The following is a 13,083-nucleotide window of genomic DNA, read 5'->3' on the forward strand; positions in this document are numbered from 1 at the left end:
GTTTGCATTTTAGGTTACTATACAGAAGGTGAATTGCAAAAAGCAGCAGAAATTGAATACATCAAGTGGCTTGAGAAAATCGTTGTAGAAGATACCAGGATGAAATTTTACAGGTGTTCCACACAAGGTGAACTAACTACCAAAGGACCAAAAGCCAGTTACCAGCAAAAAAAGCTAGCAGGACTTCTAAAAGACATGCCACAAAAATTCTCTCTGAGGCACCCTTCCATGGCACTGAAGGTACTATGTAAATAGACATCATTTTGAAATAATAGAAGTAATTTTAAAATATCTTAGTGCTTGACCAAGACATTTCTACTGTTACAAATAATTAGAAATATATTAAACATTGGAAGTGCCATACTGAGTCAGACCAAGGTCCATCAAGCCCAGCATTCTAACAGTAGCAAGTCCAGGTTACAAATACTCAGCAGATCCCCAATAGTTGATCTATTTTTTGCATCTCATTCTAAAGATAAGCGTCAGCTTTCCCAAGTCTAAATGGCTAATAACTGATTCTGAACTTTTCCTTTAGGAACTTGTCCAATCCTATTTTGAACCCCATTATGTTAGTTGTCTTGACCATGTCTTTTGGCAACAGATTCCATAGTTTGTGCACTGAGTGAAAAAATACTTCCTATAATTTGTTTTAAATCTGCCAGTTGCTAGTTTCATGGAGTATCCCCCTAGTCCTAGTATTGTTAGGGTAATTAACCATTCCCTATTTATCCCTTCTACCCTTCTCATGATTTTATAAATTTCAATCATATCCTCTCTCCATTCTCTCTTTTCCAAGCTAAAGAGCCTTAATGTAGTTAGCTTCTCGGTATAAGGGAGCTTTTCCATCCCCTTTTTCATTTTTGTCACCCTTCTCTATATTTTTTTCAATGTCTGCTATGTCTTTTTTGAGATGGGACAAACAGAACTGTACACAGTACTCAAGATGTGGTCGCACCATGGAGCTATACAAAGGCATTATAATATTCTCAGTTTTGTTCTCTATTCTTTTCCAAATAATTCCTAACATTCTATTTTCCTTTTTGACTGCCACCACACACAGACAATGATATCAAGGTATTGTCCACAAGGACTCTGAGGTCCTTTTCCTAGTTGGAAAATCCTAATATGGAATCCAGCATCATGCACCTGTAGTTGGGATTACTTTTCCCAAGGTGCATTACTTTGCACTTGATCACATTAAATTGCATCTGCTATTTAGATGACCAGTCTCCTAGTCTTACAGTTCCTCACAATCTGCTGCTGTTTTAACAAATCAAAATAATTTGTAACCTACTCAGAAATTTTTGATGGTGTGGGACATAAATAATTATAAATAAATAATCTAGGTCACTTCAGATCACTTATGAATATGCTAAATAGCACAGGTCCCAGTACAGCCCCCTGAGACATTTCACTAATGACCTTTCTCCATTTGGAAAACCACTTAGACCCACCCTCTCTGTCTCCTGTCTTTTATCCAGTTACCAATCTACAATAGTACACTGCCTCCAATCCCATAACCTCCCAAAATTGGACTTTAAACATTTGAGTAGACAAATTTGTAATCCCATAGGACTATTCACAGATTTAGTGTGTGTCTGGAAGCACATCAGTGTAGAACATTGACTCAGCTTGGGCCAGATATACTAAGTTTTCTCCTACTTTGCACCTATGGCCCTTAGTCTTTCAGGTGTAAAGTTGTACAATGGATGGAAAAACTGTGGTTATTATGAATAATCTTATTATAGTTAACAGTGACTCATGGGAAATGTATATAGGGGGACAAGTTTATAGGTGACTACATTTTGTGCTCCTTGCAGGACATCTAGGTTTGATTCCCAAGCCCAACGTTTTCTTGGGACTGTGTTCACAATACCTTGATGGTGAGAGAGTTTCAGGCTTCACTCAATAGCAACACCTAATGGCCAGATTCAGAGTACACACATACCAGGTTCCAGAGACAGCTGTGGTTTGTGCTAAGAAGGAATGTGTTAAAATGCGGAACAAACTTCATGTAGTTGAAAATAAAGTCTCATGGTGTCACAGTCCCATTAGAAGCTGGTTCTTATTGAGCTAAAAGCCCAAAGGGACAGAAGGAAACTGCTGTACTCTAAAAACAAATAAACCATACAGTTTATTTTCAGTGTTCAGGATCTACACACTAACATAACCTTAATCACAATGGACTTGATTCTGCAAATTTATGAGGACCAAAACTAGACAAATATTGGGCGATAACTGGGGCTCTGGATTTTTCTTCAAGTTCATAGAAGGATAGAATGTATTTATTGTTTTAGCTTGTAACTTGCCTTGAGCACTAATTTGTATAAGTGGGATAGAAATACAAATAAATATTCTTCCAGGACAAGCAGTATGGTAGGCCTCACAGATGGGTGACATCATCAGATGGAGCCCTGTCACGGTACACTTTTGTCAAAGTTTCTAGAACTTTGACTGGTACACTGAGCATGCCCAGGATGCCACTAACCCTGTGGCCACACGGAGCTCCCCTTCAGTCTTTTTTTCCACGCAACAGTTGCCTCGCGGTTATTGGAGCTCTGTGTGATTTTCTTCACGGAAAAATGTTGGTTTTCTTCATTCTTGACCCCGTCACCAGGTTCCGCCCATCGCGCTTCGACTCCTCCGTTTGGCGAGTTCGCAATAAAACGGTCGGTTCCCATTTTTCACCTCATGGTGACCGACAAACACCGACCGCACACCGCCTATTTTTAACAATGGCGATGGATTTTAGGAAGTGTCCTGCATGCCTACGGACAATGTCCATAATGGACCCGCACAACGTTTGCGTCCTATGCCTTGGGCCTTTCTACGACATCTGTCTGTGCCAGAGCTGTGCCAAGATGACTCCCAAAGAACGGTGCTCCGTCAGCTTCAGTGCCGGGTGCATCGAGTAGAGGGGGTTCATCTGAACCAGGTCCCTCTCCATCGCAGCCCCGCCGGGAGGAAAGAGGAGCAGGAGACCGACCTTCGCCCGCATCGTCATCCTTGGCACCGGAGAAGGACCGGGCTGAGCTCTGCGGCAAGCACAGGCACCAGAGCGGCATCAGCCTCGGCTGAGCCGCCTCCTAAGAGGCCCCAGGAAGAGGAGTGTCCCCATCCTCCTCTGGACCCGGGACCCCGAGGTGTTCCCCACCGATATCTGTGCTGGGCACCGAGCTTCCACGTACCCCCATGGAAGCTCCGGTGACACCTAGCCTGCCTTCCACCCCGGGCGCTGTGTTATCCACGCCAGCCTTTAGGGAGGAGTTGGACCACATAGTCCAACAGACAGTGCTGAATGCCCTTCAGGGCTTCCAGTCGCCACTGGCACCGGCTCCCATACTGGCACTCTCAGAGTTGGCACCGCTCCTCGAGCGCCTGGACACACTTATTGATGCCCTGCCATTGCAACCCATTCCATCAGGTCCTTTGGTACCAAGCCAACCACCGATGCCTCCCCCAGTATCAATACCGATTCAGGGTTCTTCGGAGGAAGACTGTCGGTGCCTCGGCGCCCTTCCCTGACCTTGGTGCTATCGGTGCCGCACTGCCTGCCTTGGTGCCGCCTTCTCATTTCCTCGGATCTGGTCTTCTCCCTCCATCTGGAGGTCGCCTGGGTGAAGGATAGCCCCCTATGATCCATGTGACTATGCCTCCTCTGACCATTCCTCACAAGCTTCAGAGGAACTTCTCTCAGAGCCTTCACCCCAGGAAGAGAGGCGACGCTCACCTCCAGAAGACCTTTCCTTTGCCAGTTTTGTCAGAGAGATGTCTGAAACCATTACATTTAAACTTTAAACGGAGGACGCTAGAAACAAAATGTTAGTAAATTTTCCTAAAATACATTTAGCATCTCCAATAGACTTATTTAAGAGCTATTTGAAAAAATCTTAAGGTATTCAGATTTATCTATCCCTATATTATCTAGGATTTACTATTTGCAGCAACCACAGAATAGAGAAGGCAATATAGATTTAGAGAACGTGGATAAAGCTGATTTGAATCTCACTGACTTTCTTGAAAAGTCTTATGAGATGAAAGTTGATACAAGGGCTACTTTATTAGTTCAATTTTCCTCACTTCTAGAAAGAAGATGCTGTACTAAGGCTACATTTTAGGTACCAGAATCAAGATTTTTATTTTATGGTCACCGTGTAAGAATTTTCCCCGATGTAGTTCGGGCCATCCAGTTAAGGCATAGGAGATTCATTGCTATGAGAACTGAGGTGATAGAGAGAGGGGCCCAATTTCTCTTAAGATACCCATGTAGGTGTTTCATTAAACATCAAGATACAAGATATGTTTTCAATCAACCAGATCAGCTGCATATATATATTGATTCACACTCTTAGAAAACTTTGAGAGGGTAAATAAAGTTTGGATGAAGAGATAGACAGTTTGTAATTGAAATAATGTTATTTCCTAAAATTACTGCTTCATTTTGTACTTGACTACCAATGTTCTCTAATTCCTTGTGATTTCTACTATTTCCTGATAATGATATATATAGAAATGATTTTCAATGCAATGTAAAAGAAGTAACTTTGAGATGTTCTTTACTATATATCTAAGATGATTTAATTGTTTAAAAGCAAATTAAAATAAAATTAAAAAAAAAAAGAAACAAAATGAAGAGGTCCTGCAGTATGTGGATGCCCCAAAAGAGGTTATGGCAATCCCAGTGCATGAGTTTCTACGCGACCTCTTATACCACCTCTGGGAACACCCAGGTATGGGGCCTCCGGGCAACAAAAAGGCAGACGCAACCTATCTAGTACAGCAAGCCTTGGTGTTTCAAAAGAGCCAATTACCCCACCAATCTGTAGTTGTGGAATCAGCCCAGAGGAAAGCTAAAAGGACCCGTCCTCATTCTTCTGCCCCTCCTGGAAAAGACCAGAAGGCATTAGACGCCTTAGGCCGCAGAGTCTTTTTCAAGGGTCCATGTTAATCGCTCACATAGCAGTGTACCAACTTTACATGACCCAATACAATAGAAATCTCTGGAAACAAGTCCAGGAATTTTCAGAGACCTGCCACATCAGTTCCAGGAGGGTTTAACCTCCAGAAAGGCTTGGAATCTGGAAAGCATGAGGTCAGAGTGGCCTATGACTCTTTCGAGACAGTATCCAGAGTCTTGGCAGCGGGCATTAGTGCCAGACATTGGACCTGGCTCAAGGCCTTGGACCTGCACCCAGAGGTGCAGGACAAATTGGCTGATCTCCCCTGTACAGGAGAAAATCTGTTTGGGGACAAGATTCAGGATGCAGTGGCCCAGCTCAAGGACCATCACGAAACCTTATGTCAGCTACCCACTGCCACCTCGGATGCCCCTTCCGCAACCTGTAAAGGCCTGCGTAAGGACACCAGAAAACAGTTTTACCGGCCACAGAAGTATTACCCTCATCCATCCCATCCTCGCACGACCCGGCACTCAGAGCTCAGCCTCGTCAACAGAGGGCTTCTGAACCTCAGCCAGCTCCCCAAGCAGGACCTGCAGCGGGTTTTTGATTCGCATCCACCGAGCGGCAGCCACTCCCCCTTGACCACCAATTCACCGGTGGGAGGCCACCTGTGTCACTTTGTAGTCAATTGGCACCTGACCACCACCGACCAATGGGTATTGTCCTTCATCACTCACAGTTACCACCTAAATTTCTTCACTGTGCCCTCAGACTTCCCACCTGCCCCAGCGTGGAGCCTGAACGATCACACAGCAGTCCTCGAGTCAGAACTCTGGCTCTACTGCCAGCCAGAGCCGTAGAACCCATTCCCAAGCCTCAATGGGGAAAGGGGTTCTACTCTCATTATTTTCTTATCCCAAAGCACATCGGAGGCCTCCGCCCTATCCTCAATTTTCGAGCTTTAAACAGATTCCTCCACAGGGAGCGATCCAGGATGCTGTCCTTGCGCACCATGCTCCCACTTCTCCATCAAGGGGATTGGCTCTGCTCACTGGATCTACAAGATGCTTATGCCCACATTGCGATTTTTCCTCCCCATCGAAAATATCTGTGATTGGTAGTGGGACACTGGCACTTCCAGTATAGAGTACTACCATTCGGCCTAGCCTCGGCGCCCCGCGTGTTCACCAAGTGCTTGGCACTTGGTGAACACACTTGGTAACAGCTCAGTTGTGATGCAGGGGCGTCCATGTCTTCCCATATCTGGACGACTGACTTCTCAAAAACCCATCCAGAGAAGGAGCCCCCTTCACTCCCTCCACCTGACAATACGACTGCTCTAGTCACTGGGTTTTCTGATAAATTTTCCGAAATCCCACTTGACCCCATCCCACCAACTTTCCTTCATCGAAGCAGATCTCGATGCCACCGTGGCCAAAGCATTCCTCCCCAGCAAACGCACAACCATACTATCCAACTTGGCCACTTTCGTCTGCCGGCAGCAGATAGCCTCAGCTTGCCTGCTCCTCAAGTTGTTGGGACATATAGCATCAACAGTCCACTTCACCCCAATGGCCTGCCTAGCCATCAGGGTCACGCAATGGACACTAAGGTCCCAGTGGACTCAAGCCACTCAGGAACTCTCAGCGGTTGTTCAAATAACCAACCAGCTTCAACTATCCCTCGCTTGGTGGACACACGAGACCAACTTGCACAAAGGCCTTCCCTTCCAGCCACCGGCTGCTCAGGTGACCTTGACTACAGATGCGTCCAGCCTAGGCTGGGGAGCCCATGTCAACGGCACGCAAACTCAAGGTCTGTGGTCCAGAGCCGAAACGTCCTGCCAGATCAATTTCCTGGAACTCCGAGCGATGCGGTATGGTCTATACGCATTCCAGGACGGCCTGTCCAACAAGGTCATTTTGATCCAGACGGACAACCAGGTAGCCATGTGGTACCTGAACAAGCAGGGGGGCATGGGCTCTTACCTGCCCTGCCAAGAGGCGGTGCAGATTTGGGCCTGGGCCCTGTCGCATTCCATGCTACTGCGAGCCACCTACCTGGCAGGCACAGAGAATGTGATGGCAAATCGCCTCAGCCGGATTTTCCAGCCCCATGAGTGGTCCCTACATCCCTCTGTAGCCGGCAGGATCTTCTCCACTGGTGGGGTCAGCCAGACATCAATTTCTTTGCGTCCTATCACAAACGCAAAGTGGAATGATTCTGCTCCCTACACAGGGACCAAAGGACATCAGCTCTGGACGCCTTCGCCCACTCCTGGAGTACGGGTCCTACTATATGCGTACCCTCCGATACCGCTCATCAGCAAGACTCGTGTAAAGCTACAACAGGACAGAGGCTCAATGATCCTCATAGCCCCACACTGGCCATGACAAGTCTGATTTCCCATACTCCGTGACCTCTCTGTCCAGGGGCCTATTCTCCTGGGCACAGCCCCCGACCTCATCACACAGGATCAGGGCAAACTGCACCATCCGAACCTCCAGTCCCTGTCTCCTGTCAGCCTGGAAGTTGAAAGGTTAGTTCTATGATCCCTCAACCTTTCTACTAATGTCTCACAGGTCCTCGTAGCTTCACAAAAGCCTTCCTCACGGAAGTCTTATTGGTCGAAGTGGAAGAGATTCTCCTCCTGGTGCATGCAAGAAGGTCTTGACCCCTTCTCCGGCACCCTGCACCAAAGCTCCTGGACTACCTCTGGCACCTCTCGGAGTCTGGTCTCCAAACTACCTCCGTCTGGGTGCACCTGAGTGCCATAGTGACTTACTATCAAGGAATAGGGGATGCTCCGGTAACATCGCAGCCCCTGGTAGGCCGATTCATGAGATGCTTACTACAGCTAAAGCCTCCACTACATCCCCCTGTTGTGGCCTGGGACCTCAACGTTGTGCTGGCATGGCTCATGCGGCCTCCGTTCGAGCCCCTGCACTCCTAGGAGCTAAATCACCTCACCTGGAAAATCCTTCTTCTGGTGGCGATTACATCAGCTCGAAGAGTCAGTGAGCTGCAGGCCCTCATGATCTATCCACCATACACAAGGTTCCTCCATGACAAGGTGGTACTGCGCTCTCACCCTAAGTTTTTGCCGAAAGTAGTGACTGACTTCCACCTAAATGAGTCCATTATACTGCCTACTTTTTTCCCAAGACCACACTCTCATCCAGGTGAGAGGGCTCTGCGTTCCTTGGACTGTAAGCGTGCGCTCACTTTTTATTTAGACCGCTCTACAGCACACAGGCAGTCCACCCAACTCTTCATCTCCTTTGATAAGAGTAGACTTGGGGTTGTGGTGAGCAAACAGACACTGTCTAACTGGTTGGCGGACTGTATTGCTTTCTGCTACCCAGCAAGCAGGCCTTCCACTCAAGGTACTAGTAAAGGCCATGTCAGCATCAGTAGCACACTTTCAATCAGTGCCTATTGCCAACATCTGCAGGGCTGTGACGTGGAGCTCCCTCCACACCTTCACAACCCATTACTGCCTAGACCAGAATGGTCGAAAAGACAGCATCTTTGGCCAGTCTGTCCTACGTAATTTGTTCACAAAACTCCAACTAATTAATGGCAAATGACAATATCATAAAGATCTTTGCTTTGGAATTTCAATCTGCAGCCTCTCGCCTCGCAATGGGCCGCAAGCTTTAATCAGCTTACAAAGCAGAATATAATGTTTAATCATTTATTGTCATTTTGCTCATGCCAGTACTAAACTTTATTCTAACATCTTAATATTTTTTACCACTAATTTTATTTCCAAACACCCCTAAAAAAGGTATATAGATATGAAAAAAAGGCTATACTTCTCACCAAAATTAAAACATTTTTTTAGATCACAAATTTTAGAAAGAGGAATACTTAGCCCATCCTTTGTGAAATATCAATTGAATCATTCCCGACATGAATCATGTTTCGATTGTAGAAAACAATCTTCTTCAGGGGATATTTCTCAACAATTTTTTGCATAAGGCGGCCAATATTCTTCAATACCTTCTAAAAACAAACACAACATATTAAAAAGTGCACATATCTTAAGTTATACAAAACCCACAATCGACTAACATATAATCTAATCAAAGAGTGATTCACACTGACTTGTATCGCTAAAGAAAGCTTACCCGGACAAACACTGTCTCAGCCAATAATTTCGAAAATGGCGCCAAAGCGTCTCTGAAAAACTCTTAGTATCCCAACCATTTAAATCTTACTTCCGTTATCCACGTCACCGGAAGTCATGTCAACGAGACGCTAAAAAACTACAAATCCCACATTGCATTGATCAAAAATGATCATTACTTCCTAGAGACCTTTCTTCCATTGTTTTATCAACAAAACAGATCACATTCCCACCAAAGTTTGTATTAAATTCAATCAAATTAAAACACAAACCAATCAATTTCTCTATTCAAGCCCTTAGGAGCCACGGTATCAAAGTAATATATCCATTTCTGTTCCCTACGTAAAAGGTAGTTATCAAAGTCACCCCCTCTATTACTAGGTGCCAGCTGTTCGATGACCGCAAATCGTAATGTATCAAAAGAATGACAATACTGCAGACAATGTTGTACTACAGGCGCTTCCAGACGTTGTCTCGCAATGGCACTTTTGTGTTCAATCATACGGGTTTTTAAATTACGTTTAGTTTTGCCAATGTACAGTAAAGGACATGGGCACCACAAACCGTAAATTACTCCTTTGGACTGGCAATCCGTATATGATTTAAATCTAAATTTTCTTTAGCAAAAAACGGAAGAAACTCTCCTGAAAACGATTGATTACAAACACTGCACTTATTACAAGGAAAATGACCCTTAGGCTCTGCATTGTCAACCACAACTCTTAAAAATTCATCAGAGAGATCAGAACAGACCATCAAGCCTCTTAAGTTCTTATTACGCTTAAATGCAAAGCGAGGAACTTGCTGTAGCTCAGTATGTAAACTAAGTACATGCCAGTACTTCTTAATAATATTCTGAACTAGGTATATCTGAGGCTATTAGGGAAGTACACATGTAGTTTTTTCAAATACTGGCTGACCCTGAGATGGCAAAAATAAAAGGTCACGGTTCACCCACCTAGCACGTTTATATGCCTTTTTGATGATTTTTAAAGGATAACCTCTCTGTTGAAAATTAAAAATTAAATGTTTGGCTTTCAATTTATAATCTAAAAGATCAGAGCATAACCTTCTGAGTCTCAAAAATTGGCCATAAGGCAGATTTGATCTTAAATGATACGGATGACAACTCTCAAATCGGAGTAAAGTATTCTTATCTGTAGGTTTGCGGTATAGAGAAAAAACAAAACCAGTAAAGAAATAGAGATATCAAGATAAGCAATTCAGGATTTGTCAAACGTATAAGTAAATTTAATATTTACGTCACAAGAATTTAGCCATCCCATAAATGATGCAAACATGTCCTTATCACCTTCCCACACTATAAGTATGTCGTCGATATATCGGCGCCAAAATTTCACCTGATTGGCAAATGGATTCACAGAGAGAAATTTGTCCTCAAAGTTCCCCATGTAGAGGTTCGCGATGTCTGGCGCCATAGTGGCACCCATAGCGACACCCCTACATTGTAAAAAATACTCATCACCAAATTTAAAGAAATTGTTCTTCAAAGAGATATCAGCTAATGCTGAAATAAACGCTGATGGAGTCCTCGAGGATACTTCACTTAATTTAGATCTCACAATATCAGACGCCTCCCTTTGTGGGATACTCGTGTAAAGAGACCACGTCTATAGTAGCTAATGCCAACCCGGAATTGGGAAAAAGATGCTGTGTGTGGGTATCCAATTGTGTCATCAAATCCGATGAATCTCGAACATATGAAGGTACCAACTTTACCAAAGGAGCAAGAAACTTGTCTACAAAAATCGATAAAGGCTCAAGTAATGAGCCCCTAGACGAAACGATCGGTCTTCCTGGAGGTTTAACAAGTGATTTATGAATCTTTGGCAAAAGATACAATACCGGCATCCTCGGGAAATCAACTGTTAAAAATCTTTGTTCTTTCGATGTAATCCAACATTTATGGGCTCCCAATTCAACAAGTGAATCAATCTCTAATTTAATTGCAGAAGTCGGGTCTTCAGATAATTTTAAATAATACTCAGAATCCCCCAACTGGCGAGTCGCTTCTTCACAATAATCTGTGACCTTCATAACCACTATAGCGCCGCCTTTGTCGGCAGATTTTATCAAAATGGAACTATTATATCTCAGATCCTTAATCGCTTGAAGTTCACCAGTGGTTAAATTGAACGACTTATCTCGAGTAGAGCTTCTAAGAGTGTGTAAATCTTTTATGACAAGATCTCGAAAGGTAGCAATTGAGGGATCCATCGGTCCAGGTGGACACCACTTCGATTTAGGCATCACTACAGAAGTGTCCATATTTAATTCAGTGATATTGGAAAAATAGACTCGTAACCAAAGCTGTCTAATAAACTTATGTATATAAGTCTCAATATCAAATAGATCCAAATTCGAAGTGGGCACAAAAGATAATCCCTTTTCCAACAACGAAATTTGAGAATTAGACAAAACTATCGAAGACAAATTTACCACAGTAGACTCCTCTAATCCCATTCTTGTTGGGATCGAGTGACTGGACGATTCGATATCGCATTGTTGTTGGCTTTGTTGCCTCTGTGCCCAGGATTGAAGTTTTTTGAATCCTGGAACCTAACTCGTCTATTCCTGGTTTTGTTATTCAAATTGGAGTTTGAAACCTCTTCGCCTGAAGAATCAGACGAAGACGAACTTGAGTTATCAAAGGTTTTCGAATTTGGGTTTCTGTTCCTCTTATAATTTGATTGCATCCAAAAATAGACAAACCCTTTAGAGTAATCTTTTTCATCACGGATAAATTTGTCTAGCTTAGTCTGTTTTATCTGAGACGTAAATATATCAATGGTTTGATCAATCTCAGTCACTTTATTGGTAAACTCTTGAATGGCCATATCGATCTTATTCGCCTCTAATAACTGAGTAATCTCTGCTTTAATGGCATCACCAGTAATCTTAGCTTGCTCAATAATAGCCAACATCAGATCTAATGAGCATTTATTTAAAATGTTATTCCACTTTTGTAAAAAGGCAGAGTCTTCAGTATATAACAGAGGTTCTTTTCTACTCCTCAAACCGCGTGGTATCCTCTGGACTCTGGATTTGAGAGTTGTCATCCGTATCATTTAAGATCAAATCTGCCTTATGGCCAATTTTTGAGACTCAGAAGGTTATGCTCTGATCTTTTAGATTATAAATTGAAAGCCAAACATTTAATTTTTAATTTTCAACAGAGAGGTTATCCTTTAAAAATCATCAAAAAGGCATATAAACGTGCTAGGTGGGTGAACCGTGACCTTTTATTTTTGCCATCTCAGGGTCAGCCAGTATTTGAAAAAACTACATGTGTACTTCCCTATTCGCCTCAGATATACCTAGTTCAGAATATTATTAAGAAGTACTGGCATGTACTTAGTTTACATACTGAGCTACAGCAAGTTCCTCGCTTTGCATTTAAGCGTAATAAGAACTTAAGAGACTTGATGGTCTGTTCTGATCTCTCTGATGAATTTTTAAGAGTTGTGGTTGACAATGCAGAGCCTAAGGGTCATTTTCCTTGTAATAAGTGCAGTGTTTGTAATCAATCGTTTTCAGGAGAGTTTCTTCCGTTTTTGCTAAAGGAAAATTTAGATTTAAATCATATACGGATTGCCAGTCCAAAGGAGTAATTTACGGTTTGTGGTGCCCGTGTCCTTTACTGTACATTGGCAAAACTAAACATAATTTAAAAACCCGTATGATTGAACACAAAAGTGCCATTGCGAGACAACGTCTGGAAGCGCCTGTAGTACAACATTGTCTGCAGTATTGTCATTCTTTTGATACATTACGATTTGCGGTCATCGAACAGCTGGCACCTAGTAATAGAGGGGGTGACTTTGATAACTACCTTTTACGTAGGGAACAGAAATGGATATATTACTTTGATACCGTGGCTCCTAAGGGCTTGAATAGAGAAATTGATTGGTTTGTGTTTTAATTTGATTGAATTTAATACAGACTTTGGTGGGAATGTGATCTGTTTTGTTGATAAAACAATGGAAGAAAGGTCTCTAGGAAGTAATGATCATTTTTGATCAGTGCAAT

The 13,083-nt window shown here is 43.3% G+C and overlaps 1 protein-coding gene across 4 annotated transcripts in view; it reads left to right on the forward strand.

The window, feature by feature from the left end:
* Window positions 1-13,083, forward strand: part of KIAA1257 (KIAA1257 ortholog) — a 384,182-nt gene that overhangs the window by 357,905 nt on the left and 13,194 nt on the right. For all 4 annotated transcript variants that reach the window (XM_029600807.1, XM_029600809.1, XM_029600810.1 and 1 more), the window contains one exon: window positions 14-240. In XM_029600807.1, the coding sequence (XP_029456667.1) occupies window positions 14-240 (227 nt within the window). The remainder of the gene's footprint in view (window positions 1-13; window positions 241-13,083) is intronic.

This window comes from Rhinatrema bivittatum, chromosome 4, assembly GCF_901001135.1.
Source record: "Rhinatrema bivittatum chromosome 4, aRhiBiv1.1, whole genome shotgun sequence".
NCBI lineage: Eukaryota > Metazoa > Chordata > Amphibia > Gymnophiona > Rhinatrematidae > Rhinatrema > Rhinatrema bivittatum.